The 16,838-nt window shown below is 42.6% G+C and overlaps 1 protein-coding gene across 3 annotated transcripts in view; it reads left to right on the forward strand.

The window, feature by feature from the left end:
* grin2bb (glutamate receptor, ionotropic, N-methyl D-aspartate 2B-b) overlaps window positions 1-14,746 on the forward strand; it is a 101,622-nt gene extending 86,876 nt beyond the window's left edge. Inside the window, exons 14-16 of one of the 3 annotated variants that reach the window (XM_079658169.1) lie at window positions 4,713-4,951; window positions 7,748-8,939; window positions 9,711-14,746. In XM_079658169.1, coding sequence (XP_079514295.1) covers window positions 4,713-4,951; window positions 7,748-8,939; window positions 9,711-10,111 — 1,832 coding nt within the window. In that variant the 3' untranslated portion in view covers window positions 10,112-14,746. Of the gene's footprint in view, window positions 1-4,712; window positions 4,952-7,747 lie in introns of all 3 variants that reach the window. The other 2 variants (XM_079658170.1, XM_079658168.1) reach the window with 2 other exon arrangements.
* The last annotated feature ends 2,092 nt before the right edge of the window (window positions 14,747-16,838 follow it).

Consider the following 16,838-nt stretch of genomic DNA (forward strand, 5'->3'; position numbering starts at 1 on the left):
TGTGTGTGTGTGTGTGTGTGTGTGTGTGTGTGTGTGTGTGTGTGTGTGTGTGTGTGTGTGTGTGTGTGTGTGTGTGTGTGTGTGTGTGTGTGTCATACTTGCCAACCCTCCCGATTTTCGCGGGACACTCCCGCATTTCTCCCGATTTCTGACAAAATCAGATTTACTCGCGACTGTTTCCACTTTAATACAGCTACACCCTTGTTTGGTTTCCAGGGTAGCGCGTGTCTTTAGCAGCGCGCGCAACTCAAAGTCTGAGAGGGTGAAGACGATGAAAACTGAACAAGAATCGACAACTCGACCCTCTGATCACTCCTTTCCTGTAAAATACAGGTCCAGCCTGCACATACTGTATGCTCCATGTTGCTACAGGCATTGCCCTTACAACTACAATAAGCATGTAAATGTTAATCTACAGCTCCGGCGATCCACTAGCACCGGAGTCTCCACCTGCAGACTACTACTGTAGCGTCACCTTGGATACGAGTCCAAACAACTCACAGACACACAGGCCAGGGCGCTGACAGGGCGCCCTTTGAGCATCAGATCTGACGACGCTGATTGGCTGAAATTATGTTTCGGCGGCATAGTTTACAGATAGCAACAGTCAGCTTGTTGGCTGCTGCTGCTCTGTCTGAGGGCTCCTTTCTACCTCCCGGACGAGAGAGGGTAATGATACACGCTGCGGCCAGCCAGGAAACATGTGACTTATCAGTAACTTTAGACATCGTAAAACAATTTCAAACGAGATTTTATTGTAGATTATACATTTTACTGATACCAACTATATAATATTTACCTTGTTCTTTCAAAATAAAAATAAAAAAATATATATTTTTTAAATATATATTTTTTTATTTATTTTGAATTTTTAATGACAATCAAACATGTGGGAAGACGGGGGGCGGCGCCCCTATCGGCCGGCCGCCACTGGCTGGCAGTAATGTTTTCCTCAAGACTTTTAGGTAGAACTTGTCGGAGTTACAGTATTTTTTTAAGGCTGTAATAAAAATATTCCTACTTTCCTCAGGATTTCAAAAAACTGTATTTACTCCATATATGGACACCTTCTATGTGTCGAGATAATAATTGTTTCCATGACAACTAAGCACCTCCATCTGTTTGTGAACGCAGCATGATGTGTTTGAAAGCTTTAGAAAAAAACAAAAAGTGACCTTGAAAGGACAATTGTCTGTCAAACTTTTATAATATTGATTCTTTTAATTATGTTTTTTACTATACTGTAGGTTTACCAAAGTACCAATGTAGCAAAAGATAAGTTTAAAAGAAAAAATGTTCACAAAAAAAACTCAGGCTTAGGGGCCATTTTTCATATTTTCTTAGATTTGCAATAAATTAGTCAATTTATGAGAATAGAAGAAGAATAACTGAAGGGATTTGGTTAGAAAACGATGTCTCTGCTCCTCTACTTGTCCTATGTCCAAAAGGACCCTGGTGCTAGAGAGTGAGAGAAGATGGTGAATCTTTTTTTCTCGCATATATCTTGTTATCTGACAAGTAAGATAACTCAAAGGCATCAAATACCCTATTGTAATACAGTATTTCTCATACTTCCTACCTGCCGGAAAGGGATAAAGTTTTGTGGGAAACAGCGAAGTGTGATAAACGATTTGAGTATGCATCACCAGCTATTTTTTATTTTGTGTTTCAGGAGTTTCAGCTTCATGTTAAATAAATGATTGTTCCTGATATAAATCATTGCCTTTGGAGATTACACCTACAGTAGCACTCCACCTCCAGAGACAGTATGTGCTGCATACTGCTCACCACCTGCCAGAACATATATTTTACAGCAGGTTGACACACACACACACACACACACACACACACACACACACACACACACACACACACACACACACACACACACACACACACACATTCACACATGGTCGACTTTGATGTGTTATCACTTTCCACTTTTTGATGGATGAAGGGGTCAGTGCAGCGAGAACATTCACCTCAGATCAGATCTTTATGAGCCAAATCGACTCAAACCTCGACATACGCTGCTGAGTGATGTACCCTGAAGTACCTGTCTGTCTGTCTGTCTGTCTGTCTGTCTGTCTGTCTGTCTGTCTGTCTGTCTGTCTGTGTGTGTGTGTGTGTTTGTGTGTGTGTGTGTGTGAGTGTGTGTGTGTGTGTGTGTGTCTGTTTGTTTGTTTGTGTGTAGGTGTGTGTGTGTGTGTGTGTGTGTGTGTGTGTGTGTGTGTGTGTGTGTGTGTGTGTGTGTGTGTGTGTGTGTGTGTGTGTGTGTGTGTGTGTGTGTGTGTGTGTGTGTGTGTGTGTGTGTGTGTGTGTGTGTATGTATGTTTGTGTGTGGGTGTGTGTTCGGAGTTGTGTGTGTGTGTCTGTACATGAGATGTGACTGTGCATGCTTGGCTGTATGTTCACAAACATCAGGCATCATGTCTGCACTAATGTTCCCTAATGGAAGTCCAGTCAGACATTACTTCAAGTTCTTACCTCATGCAGTCCGACTCAGCTGTCGGCACTTAGACGTTGGTCCAGGTTAAGAGTTCAGACTCATTGATGTTTGCTCATATCTGACGCGTCCTGTTAGAGTCCAGATATGAACATGATGAAAATCATATGTGCAGGAAGAAGATCTACTATCAGGAGAAAATGAGGGGCCCTTTATCTGAACAAAAACATGACCAGGAAGGAAGTGGAAGAAAAAGGTTGAAGATGGAGAAGTAGGAAGAAGAAATGGAACATGTATCCTGCCTTTAAGTCATCGTCATAATATCTGCAGACTGAAGAAGGATCAATACTGTAAGAGGTCAATGGGAGCCAATTGTTTCCAACCCTGATCTGAAGATGATAGGGTCGCCCCCAAGAAGCATTAAGACTTTTGTGTTTGAAATGTCCATGGTTTTTTAACCACTTTATTGCTACTTATTAAGAAGACATAACATATCGAATAGGTGTAAGGGAAACTTCTGTGTAGCAATGCAGTGGGAGTCACAGACTCAGGAAAGAGACACAGGAAGAGCAGGAGCTTTGATGTCAAACACTGATGGTTTATTTGGAGTTTCGGCCGGAGAATTCACAAAACAAGTCCAAGAGTCAGAGGTTCTGACTTCACGGTAGAGTTGCCACGTCAATTCTGAAGAACTCTACCCCAGACCCATGTATTTAGCTAGTTCAGAGAGCACCTCTATCAGCTGACGCCAACCGGCAGGAACAGGGAGACAGAACACTGAGAGCACAGCAGCCAAGGTTACAGGTGCGTGTGCTCAGTCAGGACAGTTTGAACTGATAAACTGGGTCAAAGTTATGGACCTTGGAAAATATTTCCCCAACAAAGGCATATTTTCATAACAAGCATTTTGACTTTTCATAGCAGAACACTATAACATTTTCCTATTAGAGATCTCGATTGACATTTTACTAAATCCTATTAGATGAGGAAATGAATTACACTGTCATGTACGTGCATTAGGTATAGAGCTAGAGGCAATTAGCTTTGCTAGCTTAGCAAAATGAAAGCAGGGGAAACAGCACCCTGGCTCTACTCACGGTTCAGAAATACACATTTACCAACATACTGAGATGTTAGCTAAGCATGTTTTATGCCATTTGTTTAATTGATATGCAGAAAGAAATATAGAAATGTACACTATCTGTGCTTCCAGATTTGATATTATTTTACATATTATTTTTTATCAGTTACATCTTAACTGCAGGCCCTCAATTGGTTGTATTATTGCACATGATTTTTTTGCTACACCTCTGCGGTGGCCGAGATCTGCACATTTTGGGATATTTGTTTATACCGCTCCAGTTATCACCTTTAGTAAATTAAAACCTTGCCTTCTCAGTAGCTGCTTGAAAACTTAGGGGTACTGAATTTGGTTTATTTACTGTTTATCAGACCAGAAATGAGAAAAATGTAAGCTAGCTGGAGCATCCTGAGGTCACTCAGCCTAACGTCCCGCCGCTAGGAGACCACTTCCCCTTCACTAGCAAATCTAAAAACAGATATGGAGATTTATATCAAACATTTACAAATCTGATTACGCCTACACAGATCAAAATACAGTATTACAATTCTCTACACACATTTACAGATAGTTGTTCTACAATAATGGCTCTACACTGAGTTTAAAGTGAAAACTAACCGGCAGTTGTCAGATTCTAACACACGCCTCACAGACAAAGTGGTTTTATACAAGTATATATAAAGTAAATATAAACCCCCTTGATCCCACACAAACGCAACTAAAAACAGACCATCAGTGCAGATCAAACAAATCTCTCTGGACGTGTCCTCCCCCCATAGCAGTCCCCCCGGGGATGTGGAACTGACGGGGAGGAATTTAAGGGCGGAAACGCTCGTCCCATGACCACACACACACTTCCTCCCCAAGGACTGTTAAGTCCCAGCAGGCAGTTGTTTATTTTCCCACAACAAGTAAGGGATAGCCTTGCAGAAGCTATTCTTAATGAGGATGATCCTCAGGGGGGTGTTCAGTGAAAATAATGCAACATGACATTTGTTGCACGTATGAGACCTGAGCTGTTTTTGGCATCAACTCCCATCCAAAAGATGTGACCCCTCTTTTTGTTCTCACACTTACATATTCCGGCACCCAGAGGCAGACTCATCCGAGTGCACAGGTCAAACCAACATGGGAACACACTCATTGTTACAGTAACTTGCGCATGTGTGTGTCTCCCTCCTCCAGGTGACATGGAGGAGTTCGAGGCTCTGTGGCTGACGGGCATCTGCCACAATGAGAAGAACGAGGTGATGAGCAGCCAGCTAGACGTGGACAACATGGCGGGCGTCTTCTACATGCTCGGGGCCGCCATGATTCTGTCATTACTCACTTTCATCTGTGAACATTGGTTCTACTGGCAGCTGCGTTTCTGCTTCATGGGCGTGTGCACGGGACAGCCCGCGGCCACCTTCACCATTAGCAGAGTGAGTGTGTTTTATTTTGGGTTTGACCTTTGTCCTCCTCACAGAAAGATCACAGCAGTGGTTGTTTTCAAACCACTGGCTGTGGTTGAGGTGTATTGAGTCAGTCAGCAGGATACGATGACTCACCTGACTTAACCTGTGGCTTTTTTAGCCCAGGCAGGCAGTTGCTAAACAACAGAACACAAGTCAACAGCTGACTGTCCTAACGCAACCTGACATTTTACATTTGTTTAAACACACTGCAAGTCACAGGAGCATCCTATTACAATAACATAATATTATATATACAAATATAAATGTAACCCTATAAGACCCAAACCAAAACTTAGTTTATTTGCCTTTTACAGTTACATAATTAGTTTAAAGTATCGTATTGCACATTTACCTTATTAGAATAACCAGGACAATTGAAATACACAGAAAATGTTTGATGTAATTAAAACATTGTAAACCTTTACAGCCCATTCACCTATAAGGGACAGTGAAATTTGATGCATAAATAACACATTAATGTGATACAAAACACAAGAAGCAGATACAAAAAGCATCATTGCTCTTAAAGACATCGCCTACTGATATGCTGATTGACAGTGAGACCAACCAGCATTATTATGCAACAATCACTTAGACTCCAGTCTTTGACAGGGTTAAAAAATTGTGCAGTCTTTGTGAAGAGTCCATAATTAATTGACTTAATGTTGCTGAAATAAAAGCTACTTACTATGCTGCTCATTCTCAGCCGGTGACCTGAAGCTGTGTTTGTGGATGTCGCAGATCTCCTCTCGGCGTGGTTACGACTCTGCTCAGATGGGTCACTAAACAACGCGTCTCAGTGTTATTGTTGCAGGCCATATAAATAATCACTTGAGGTGTAATTAATATGCATAATGCTACCTTTTAAGAAAGAGAGAGAGGGGTGGTGTGTTTGTTGTCGAATTCAAATTGTCTCAGTTATTGTTTGCCTGAGAAAAGGGCAACCAATTGTATGTGTTTGGTGTTTGTAATTGTAATGTAATTTGGTTTACACCAACTCAAACTAACCTGAGGCAATTTAAAACACAGATGTGGCCTCGAGCACTTCATAAACACACAATCATTTGTCTGTCTTTGTTGAATTGGACAAATGTCTTTGTGTTTCCTTCAGAAACTCTATTTTTATGCAAATCAAAAGCACTACTTTTTGCGTTGATCCGTGACAATTCACTCTTACAGTAGCCGGCTGATTTCGCTTGTTGCATTACAACATCCATTTTAAGTGCATACACCTTTCAGAAGGTGCTTCTGCATTTGATAATTTTCCATGCCTGGTTAAACACACGGTGTGGGATTTGAAAATCTTTCTCATCATATACAGTTTATTGAAAGTGTAAGGATGGACATGTGATGAAAGTACAAAGGGCTAATAAAACACAGAGGAAGAAAGAGAGATCAGTTAACAAGGGTCATGATAAAAACTAAAACGGGTGCCAGGACAAAGGCAGAGTATAGAAAAGAACAGACACAGTTCTGGTACCTTTCCCAGGAGCTGTAGTAGCTATAGATACAGAGAGATAAAGACAGACAATCCCATTGGAGTGGCTGCCGCTCACCCGAGCACCCGGAAACGGAGATAAAACAGACACAAAGAGAGAATGGAGGCATGAAAGAAAAGAGGGTTGAAGATTCAGATTCATGAATGTGGCTCAGTGACAGGGAAAGTGACTAAGAGACAGACAGAAACAGTTTCTGACAAGTTGACGCCTTTGAGGAGCGTTGGCCCGCGTGCTGGCTGGTGGGTAGCATGTCCTCGACCTTTCGGATTTGGCTGTCACATCAACCACAGATTCCCTCAGCCACATTTTAAGCACGCTTGTTTGACTTCCCCCGCAATAGGCTTTCCCCTCTCTCGAAAATCCTACTTACCAATAAACCAAAAGCAACACACATACTAATGGGGAATGACATTTCAATAGGACGATTGTCTATGCATGTGGCTCTTGATATCAGTGGTGGAAGAGGTATTTGGATCCTTTACTTAATTGAAAGTACCAATACAGCAATGTCAAATCACTCCATTACAAGTAAAAGTACATAAGTATTAGCAGCAAAATCTAGGTAAAGTATTAAAAACGAGATGATTGATGGGAGAGGAAAGAAAACCTTTTTTTTTTGGTGAGATAATCGATCACTTGAAATGAAACCATGTGAGAAGTCAAGAGAGAAAAATAGATACTTTGAAATACATCAACGTTCCAAATGTACTTGGCTTGACATTTATAGGACATTTAACAAAACCTTTACAAAATGATTATTTCCTTGACAGTGTAAAGGGAAAAAGAGTAAAACAATGCTCCGGCAAAGAGCCTGTAGCACAACTGCATTTAAATAACATTGATTAAAACTATTGATTGGCAGTCAAACGCCTGAGCTTTGATCGGCTCCCTCCCTTCTCTGTGTCTGAGGGTCCACGCTGCTCCCTGGAGAAAAGTCATTTATGAACTCAGCCCCTATTACTGTTTAATAGTGTGTAAACAAGAGGGTGGTCAGGGAGAACATGGCAATGCATTAACCTCTCTCTGCCTCTCGCTCTCTCTGTTTCCCTCTCTCTTGATTTCTCTCTCTCTCCCTCTAAATATGCATCCGCTGTTTGACTCCCTCTCTCTTACTTTTAACCCCCTTTGTTACCTGATTCCTTTCGACACATTTTACTGTAATTTTCTTCTTTATTGGGCTTCGTGCTTCTTACTTCCTCCCATGGCCTGTCTCACCCTGTGTTTCTCTCTCTGCTTCCCTTTTCCTATAATTTTCCCCCTCCAGGGTATCTGGAGCTGCATCCATGGGGTACAAATTGAGGAAAACAAGTCAACCATTGACTCGCCCTCGGACACCATGAAGAAGAACATGAACAACACCCACTCCAACATCCTGCGGCTGCTCCGCACGGCTAAGGACATGACTGCCGTCCCGGGCGTTAACGGCTCTCCGCACCCGGCGCTGGAGTACAGCCACAGCGCGCGTGAATCGACTATCTATGATATCCAGGAGCACCGGCGCAGCTTGGTAGGTCACCCTGCCGACTGCAAGACAGCGCCTCCCTACCTGCCAGAGGACAACATGTTCAGTGACTACATCAGCGAGGTGGAGAGGACTTTTGGGAACTTGCCCCTGAAGGACAGCAACCTGTACCAGGACCATTACCTGCACCACCACCCGGCCTCGGCTCTGGGTATGTCCGGCCCCGTGCCCAACAGGCCGCGTAGCTTAGGCAGCACTAGCTCGTTGGAAGGTGGCATGTTTGATTGCGACAGTTTAGGGGGAGGGGTAGCGCCCATCTTCACCACCCAGCCCCGCCCCTCCATGACTCACAGGAATACCAATAAGTTCGACCTGATTGCCGGCCACGCCCCTGCGGACTCCGACCAGGGTGGGTTCAAGGGGAACAATGTGTACGGGAGGTTTTCTTTCAAAGGAGGCGCATCCAGCACGGGGCTCATCGGGGGTCATGACCGGTACTGTGGTGGGGGTGGGGCAGGCTCAGGGGGGGATGATGGGAACATTCGCTCAGACGTTTCGGATATTTCAACGCACACTGTCACCTACGGCAACCTGGAGGGCAACAACAAGCGGCGTAAGCAGTACAGGGACAGCCTGAAAAAGAGGCCAGCTTCGGCCAAGTGCAGACGGGAGCAGGACGAGATAGAGCTGAGCGGCCTCAGGAGGAGAGCCCACCACCACACCGTCCACCACCACTTCCCCCACGGGCCTCAGGCACACCGCACGGTCTCACCTCCCCTGGAGCGGAAGAGGGGAGGAGGAGGGGGTAATTCTTCACCTTTCGTATTCCGCAAAGAAAAGGAGAACCTGAGGGATTTCTATGCGGACCAGTTCCGCTCCAAGGAGGGCAAGGCCCAGTGGGAGCACGAGGGTGGAAGTGGAGGAAGCGGTGTGGGCGGTGGTAGTGGTGGTGGTATCTGTAAGAGCTTAGTTCCTGTAGAAGACTTCCTCAAAGGTAAAGGCAAGAAGCCGGAGTGTAAAGGTGGGCTCGGCACAGTGTCGGCAGGGCAGCAGGCCCACACCTGCTGGGAGAAGGGGGTCTCTGGGCTAGGAGGGGGGGGCATAGCAGGGGGTGACTGGGAGTGTCGTAATAGCCACAATGTGTGTCACCACGGAGGGGGTGGCGCTTGCCCGGCTAACGGGGTTGGGGGGAGCAGCAGTCGCCCCAGCTCCGCTAGCTGCAAACGCAGCGACTCCTGTAAGGTCCCACCGGGAAACCTTTACAACATCAGCGAGGACATCAACATGGTGTTCGCTGCAGGGAAGAGTAGCGTGGGACCGGCTCAACCTCAAACTCAGGCGCAGCGCAGGAAGCTAGGGCCAGGGGGGAGGGTGTTACGGAGGCAGCACTCGTATGACACATTTGTGGACCTGCAGAGGGAGGGGGCGGGTCGCATGGGAGGGGTTGGCAAAGGCGTTGGGGGGCCTTATGCCCAGCCACGGAGTGTGAGCTTAAAAGACAAAGATCGCTCCATGGAGGGCCCCAGCCCTTACGCTCACATGTTTGAGAGGTATGCAGGGGAACGGGAGTCCTCCATGTTCGGAGGAATAGGCGGGGATAGGGCGAAGGGAGGCTCCTCCTTCAGCTTGTTCCGAGAAGGTGGGTTGCATCAGCGGTCGGTGGGGGAGAGAGACCTGAGGGACAGAGATAGAGCTATTTCAGGAGGTGGTGGTGGTGGCAGCAGAGGGGCCGGGACTTACTCCTTGTCTAAATCTCTCTACCCAGATAAGGTGAACCAGAACCCCTTCATCCCAACCTTCGATGATGACCAGTGTCTATTACACGGCGGCAAACCGTACTACATCAAAAAGCCACAGACGCAGCAACAGCAGCAGCAACTTCTCAACAACAGCCGGGGAGGAGGGGACTTCCGCGGCTCCATGGGAACGACTTCCTATTTGCCCGCGTCCGCCACAGCTGGGGTGATGTCCAATGTGGCCCCCAGGTTCCCCAACGATCTGTGTCTGGGCGGGGTAGGGGGGCCCATGGGGAACCACCACGGGGCCAGCAAGCTAATGCCTGTGGCCAGGGACACTTTGGGTTTGGGGCCGGGGCATAGACCCTTCAACGGTGCCAGCAATGGACACGTTTATGAAAAGCTCTCCAGCATTGAGTCAGACGTCTGAGGGTGAGGCAGAAAGAGAGGGAGAAGATGAAGTGGGTGAAGAAAAGAGGGGGAGAAACACAAAGATGCTGATGACCTCTCTGTGTGAGGATGAGGAGACACTATACTGTGTGTGTTGTTCTCCGATAAATGGGAATGTAATTTGGACGATGCACAGAGGCCGCTGCAGGCTAAGCTCTGAAGTCCGGCGGGAGACAAGTTTTTAATGAGAAGAGAGGATTCTGGTGCTGCTCCAACACTCAGAACGGTTGGGAGGGAGGGGGAAAAGTGAAATCAAATCTCCAGTCTCTGCTCTCTTAACGTGCTCATTGTCTTTCCCTCCTTCCTGCAGTTCCTTAACGCCAAAACAAACATTTTGTTTGACAGAAATACAATCATGAATGAGAAATCAGCGCTTCTGTTGAAGTAACAGGGTAAACTAATAATAATTGTATTGATAATGTTGATAATATTATTGAATATTATTCCAGTGTTTAATGATGATCGGTTTGGATTGTTTTTTCAATTTTATTGATTTAAATAGTTCATGTTACATATTTGTATGATGTTAATTATTTCTTAGCTTACCAATGTTACAGGGGACTGGTAGACTTGTTTTGGGTTCCTGTAATTTGGACTCTTCTTTGCTATTTATTCTTCATGTTTGATTTTCTTTTTTACTTTTCTTACTCTTGAGTGCTGTGAAGTGTATGTGAAAGGCATGACTTGCTGAGTACATTCTATGTACTTATACATTTGCAAAGAAGGTCTTTTTTTCAGCTGCAGAAGCAACATCATCATACTGATTTGCCGTTTCCTCTCCTTTTTTCTGCTCGGCAGTACCAAATGGGTCTCACATTTTGAGCTGGACGTGCCTTAAAGGATAACTACTGATTTTTTACACACAAGGTCTGTTCTGTTGGTGGACAGTTCCACCTGCAAAACAATTAGTTAAATTGATTTAAGTGTGAAAATACACCTGAAGAAGTCTGATGAGGGTTTCATAAGCATAACAGACTTTTAGGCATTTGACAGATGTAATAAAGCAGAATTTGCCGCCGTAGAGGAAGCTTAAGTTCCTGCATTTATCCCAAACAATAGCAGGATTACAAGGGTTAAAACCACAGTGCCATAATAAACAAAACATTCCTGTTTTCCCCAAAAGTCAGCTACGACAGAGCCGCTGCATGAGAAAAAAGCTTCTTTTTCTATTATCTCCACCATTCAACTAAGTCCTTGAATTACAAAGAAGTTCAACTAGCTTCATCACTCCTCACCTCCTCAGTTCACATCTGGGACCCAGGATCCAACTGTCCATTAGAAACATGTAAATCACATTTATTATCTCTTGTTGCTCTCATCACGTCTCACTTGGTCCAACTCAATCGGCCGTGACAGTTTGCTGCTCAGGACAGGCACATAATGGACTCAGAGCGAGGCCTCTGTTGCTGCGATGAGCTGCAGTAATGTTAATTATTTCACGATTACAGCTCTAAGCCCTGCCTGCTGTATTAGATGGTCCCATCTGAATAATGAGAGGGGAACAAGTCCACTCTGCTGGTGTAAAAGACCACAGGAAACTGGTACCTAGTCCCAAATGATCTCTTGATTTATTCTTGCAATTACTCATAAATAAGTAATTCTACCTTTTAAAATGGGGGGTTTTGGTACATGCAACTGTGCTCCCTATGATGCTACTTAATAGTTTCTCCCTGATAATTTGACATTTTGGGGAATGCAATGATTTGTTTGCTTGCCAAGCTTTTAATGAGGTTTAAATAAATAAACCAATCTCTTATAATGCAACAGCCAGCAGCCAGTAAGCTTAGCTTAGCATAAGGACTGGAAACAGATGGAAACAGCTAGCCTAGCTCTTTCCCACAAAACAGCATCCACCAACCATTGCCTTAAAGGTCATTATTTACATTACATTACATTGCATTTAGCTGACGCTTTTATCCAAAGCGACTTACAATAAGTGCGTTCGACCAACAAAATACAAACTTGAAGAAAACAGAATCATATAAGTACATCAGGTTTCATAGAGCTAAAACATTTCAAGTGCTACTCAACTGGCTTTAGATAAGCCAGTCCTTTATTAGTATATAAGTGCTTTGTTAATAATTCTATCGCTCGAAGTGGTGTCGAAAGAGATTAGTTTTTTGTCTGCCCCGGAAGATGTGCAAGCTATCTGCCTTCCTGATTTCAATGGGGAGCTCATTAAGGTACAGTGTGTAGATTTTGGTGGCATCTAGAAGATAAAGAGCTTCGGAGAACCACAGTGGCCTTCAGGTAATATACAAAAGGTAAAAGGCCCTCTCTAGAGCCTGAGTTTAGTTTGTCCGTTCGAGCTTTCTTGAAATATGGCAGGCGGTGAAACAGCTCAGCTACCTAGATACCAAGGGCTCATTAAAAGGTAACAAAAACACAAGTATTCTTAGATTCAGGTCCTTTTACACTAATTAAACATAGGTATAAACATTATATATTACTTTTCTCTCTGTTTTTTTAACTGGATATATATTTTTGCTTTAATCCATACAAAAACTGAAGTGTAACGATGACATGTTGGAGGCTGTGGGACTTTCTCAAAGTTACCGGTAAATGAATAGTCCACAAAACCACAACTTGTTTGATACTTTTGTTTGAGTTATTTACAGATTAAACATAGGAGATATAAAGAGCTAGTTTATAATTGGGAAGGTGTGATGTGTTCCCCCTGTTTCCAGTCTTTCTAAGAAGCTACGCTAACAGGCCACTGCTCCTGAATTATTATTTAAAAAACTGATATTTGATGAGTGGCATCGATCTCAGCTATCTCAACAAAGAAATACACTGTATTGACTTTTTCTTACATTTCGAAAAGATAACCTGGATAATATAAGACTTTCATCATAATATAAGTCTTTCATCATATTATCCCTTTCATCATTTCTCCCAGTGTGTAGCTGAAACTCACATTCAACAGAACATAAAGAATCATTTCACAATGTTCTGTAACACTGATTTCTCCCCCCGCCGGACCATAATCTGTTTCACATGCTGAGATTTTAATGAAGGAAATAATTTGCCCTCAAGTCCTCTGGGATCCTGTGTGAATTGTGTCGGATGCAGACGCGAGGAGGAAAAAAGAGGAAGGCAGCAGAAAGTGAAGCAGGTGGCACATTCAGTAAAAAGCATCACCTTTCTAACTGATGTTGTTTCATGATCAAATGGCAGCTCCCAAATTCACAACATCGGACACAAAGATTTGGTTTAAGCCTTTCTCCACCATTAAATATTATCAATCACAATTTTAAAACTTCTATTCCCCACTCCCAGTTATTTATTGTCGGCTAAACCAGACATTTAGTCACTCTGCCAAACCAAGTTTAGAAACCTACGCACAATCTGACTGGATATATTGTTTGTTGAACATCCCAGTCTAAACTTTAGAAGACTTTCCTTCTCTAGGTTGACAAGTCAGTATGTATGATACTAGGGGGTCTCTAGTGTTTGAGAGGACTTGCATGTATACACTTTTCTTTATTTCTGTTTTTTAATCTTAACTTTTAGCCCTGAAAAATGGGTGTTTTTGAACAATATTTGGAATTGTTATCAATTTCATTAGTACTGATGATCCATGTAGTACTGTAGGTGTGTGTGTGTGCACGTGCGTGTGCGTGTGTTTGTGCAAGATAAGACACCAATCTCAACAGTCAAAGTTGTTAGTTATACTTTAATACAAATTGCTAAATTAAGTCAAGATTACACTAGAAATTATATTTATAAATCTTCTACAAGGATCAATTTTCTTGCTAGTTGGTGTAAATGCTTTTAACAAGGTTGAGGTCTTGATTAATCCATCGTCACTGAAGAAGCCTTTTCATCATTTCAACTACTTTCCTGGTATTTTTCTTTGAATATCATAAATTACGTTGTTGTATGTGCCTGAATACATACGCTTAATGACCTCTGTGTGTGCTCATATGGGAGAGAGACAGAGTGTGTGAGAGATAGCTGTTAATTGTACATGTATTATAAAACTGTATGTAAATACTTTACCTCACGCTCATGGACTTTTGATAAAAAACTGTACAAAAATGGCAATGAATAGATCTATTTGGGATAAATCTTTGATTCGTTGGTCCCCACGCAAAACTGCTTTTGTAATGACTTCAGGCCAGGATACGTGCAATCGTTTATTGTGCACATTTAATGAGTCATGGTTTGTTAATCTGATTTTATTTCTGATTTGGTTTGGTCAAAGACCAGCTAAGAAGGTTGTTTTCTCAACGCACCATTACTAAGTGTCCCACAGAAAGCACAATCGAAAATGTATCGCATTTTTACTGAGGTGTTCTTTTTTCTTTCCTCTTTGGCTAATCTTCTGTTTTTCTGTTTCTGTGCCACAGAAGAATCGAACAACTCCACCCCTGAACTGTACAGATTGTGAAAAATGTACATAGGACAAAAATCTAGTTCGAACTCCCATTTTTTGTATGGAGAGAAATTACTTGTGTGAAGAGAGTGTTTCAAATTTGATTGAATATTTAGTAATATTAAAAATGAGATTAAACGCAGTCAATGTGAAAATAAGTGCTGAGAAATATTATTCTTCTGTCTCTTTGGAATAAAAGTGTTGAGTATTAATAAAACATAAGAAATCTCAAACTGATTTGTCTTGTTTTTATCATTTGTTTCGTCAACAGGAGGTTTTGTCACGATATAGCGGTGTTGATCGTGACATTTTTTTAAATGATATCAACCCACCTCTTAGATAAATGTATATTTATCTCTCCATCTCCCTAAAACTTGACCCACAAAAAACACATTTATTGTAATTGTATTGACCGATACCACTATTATGTCTTTCGAATTATGTATTGCAATAATCTATGTTCAATTAAAAAATGTCTTAATTAGAATTCACTGAAATTGTGATAGTCCACAGGTTGGCAGCAAGCAACAGCTATGTCTTTCATGTGTGTCTTATATTTGACATTTAAATGTACTGTTTACATGTTCTTATTATGTCCCATGCTGTAGGTCGACAGAGGAGATAATGGCTGCAGCTGATTGTCGTTCTCATGTTGGATAAGTGCTTTGTAGACCAAAGAGAAAATAAATGAAGAGTCCTGAGAATAAAAAGGTGGAGCGAGAGGCAGAAGAAGAAAGAGAGAGATATTGAGGGAGGAAGAAGTGATGCAAACTGAACGAGCAGCAGAGATCAAAGCCCCCCCAAAAAAAACTCCCTCCTCAGACTCTCTTTACTCTGAAAGCCTTGTCCAGCAACAGGAGTTATTTAAAGAAAGCTGCAGGATTCAAAATGTACTGATGCCTTGTGTGTTTATAGATTTGGTGGGAGAGTTTTAACATCTGCGGTCCGGGAGGCTGAATCAAAACGAGGTGAGGCGTTAGAAAATATCCTTTAATCAGTTTGTAATCTCCTGCTTCTTAAAAAAGAAAAATCTTTACTATTTTCTCCAAATCCCTGCTTTACTCCTTACACCGCCCCAACAACCTCAGCATGCATTGCAACACATGTAACTACTTCTTGACAATTAACTGTTACCTAGCAACTGGCTCTTTTTCCAGAGAGGGGGGGGTTGTAGAAAGAGAGACAGCGAGAGAGATTTATACAGTATTTCCACAGCATCTTAACTGGATTGGATGCAACAATGCATCGACAAAACAATACCAAAATGGAAAATATAGCCTGAGCTTATAACACCCACGCACAGTAGCAGAGGAGAGAAGTAGAGGCGGAGGGACGGGAGGGGGATAGATGTACAGATTACAGTTTGGAAGGGGTAGATGAAACCCATGTAGAGGAACAGACCGACAGTAAATGTGCAACAGATGCAAAGTTAAAAACGTGAGAAACATGCTGCAGTCTGTGGTGGAGAAGACAAGAGGAGTTGTAGAAGAGGAGGAAAGAAACTGGTTGCTGTAGAAACACACTGCAAAGTTTTAATGAAGGCATAAAGTTTGATGCCTGTGCCCACAACACAGACACACACAAGATCACCATACACAAACAAACAGTATAATTATGTTAGCAGATAATAGGCACCCCCTGCTGGGCCCATGAGGACCGCTCCTGACTTCAGCTGAGAGAAAAAACAAAAGATCAAGCCTCCGAGAATCAGCTGTAATTCCATGTTACGGCAGCAGGAGAGCACTGACACCCTGTGGCAACAACATGGCATCCTCTGGTTCCAGCATGTTGATGAGGACACGACGCACCGGTACATTGCATTTATAAGTGTAGTTCAAGGCAGAGATAAAGTAAGCTCAGGGGTGAGAGATGCAACTGGAAAATATTAAAACTCAAGGATATACCCTCAGACAAAATACGTTTTCTTTTCATGCACTGATCAATTTAAAGTGTTTGGGCTATTTTGCTCTACTTTCAGAGAAAGAAGGCACCCAAAAAAAACAAATTTTAAATGTATATTTTTCTAACTTTTTCTATTTATTCCTGTAAGCTTCTCCTACATTCAACAATTACTTGCTTCATTTTCACATTTATAAATAACATTTCTGAAAAAAGTTAAAATGTCCCAAAAAACGTGTCTTAATGTAGTCATTAAAGGTGGGGTATGTAATTTATTTATAAATAAATATTTATATAAATACATTAAAAAAATTAATCTGTGGAAGCCGTAGCACTGTAAAAAGCACGACCAATCATTTTAGCCGGCCCGGTTAAAATAACTGGATGGCCTACCTGCCTGTCAGCTTTCCATCTGTGCACAAACTTATCT

The sequence above is a fragment of the Notothenia rossii genome (genome assembly GCF_949606895.1).
Source record: "Notothenia rossii genome assembly, chromosome: 1".
Taxonomy (NCBI): Eukaryota; Metazoa; Chordata; class Actinopteri; order Perciformes; family Nototheniidae; genus Notothenia; species Notothenia rossii.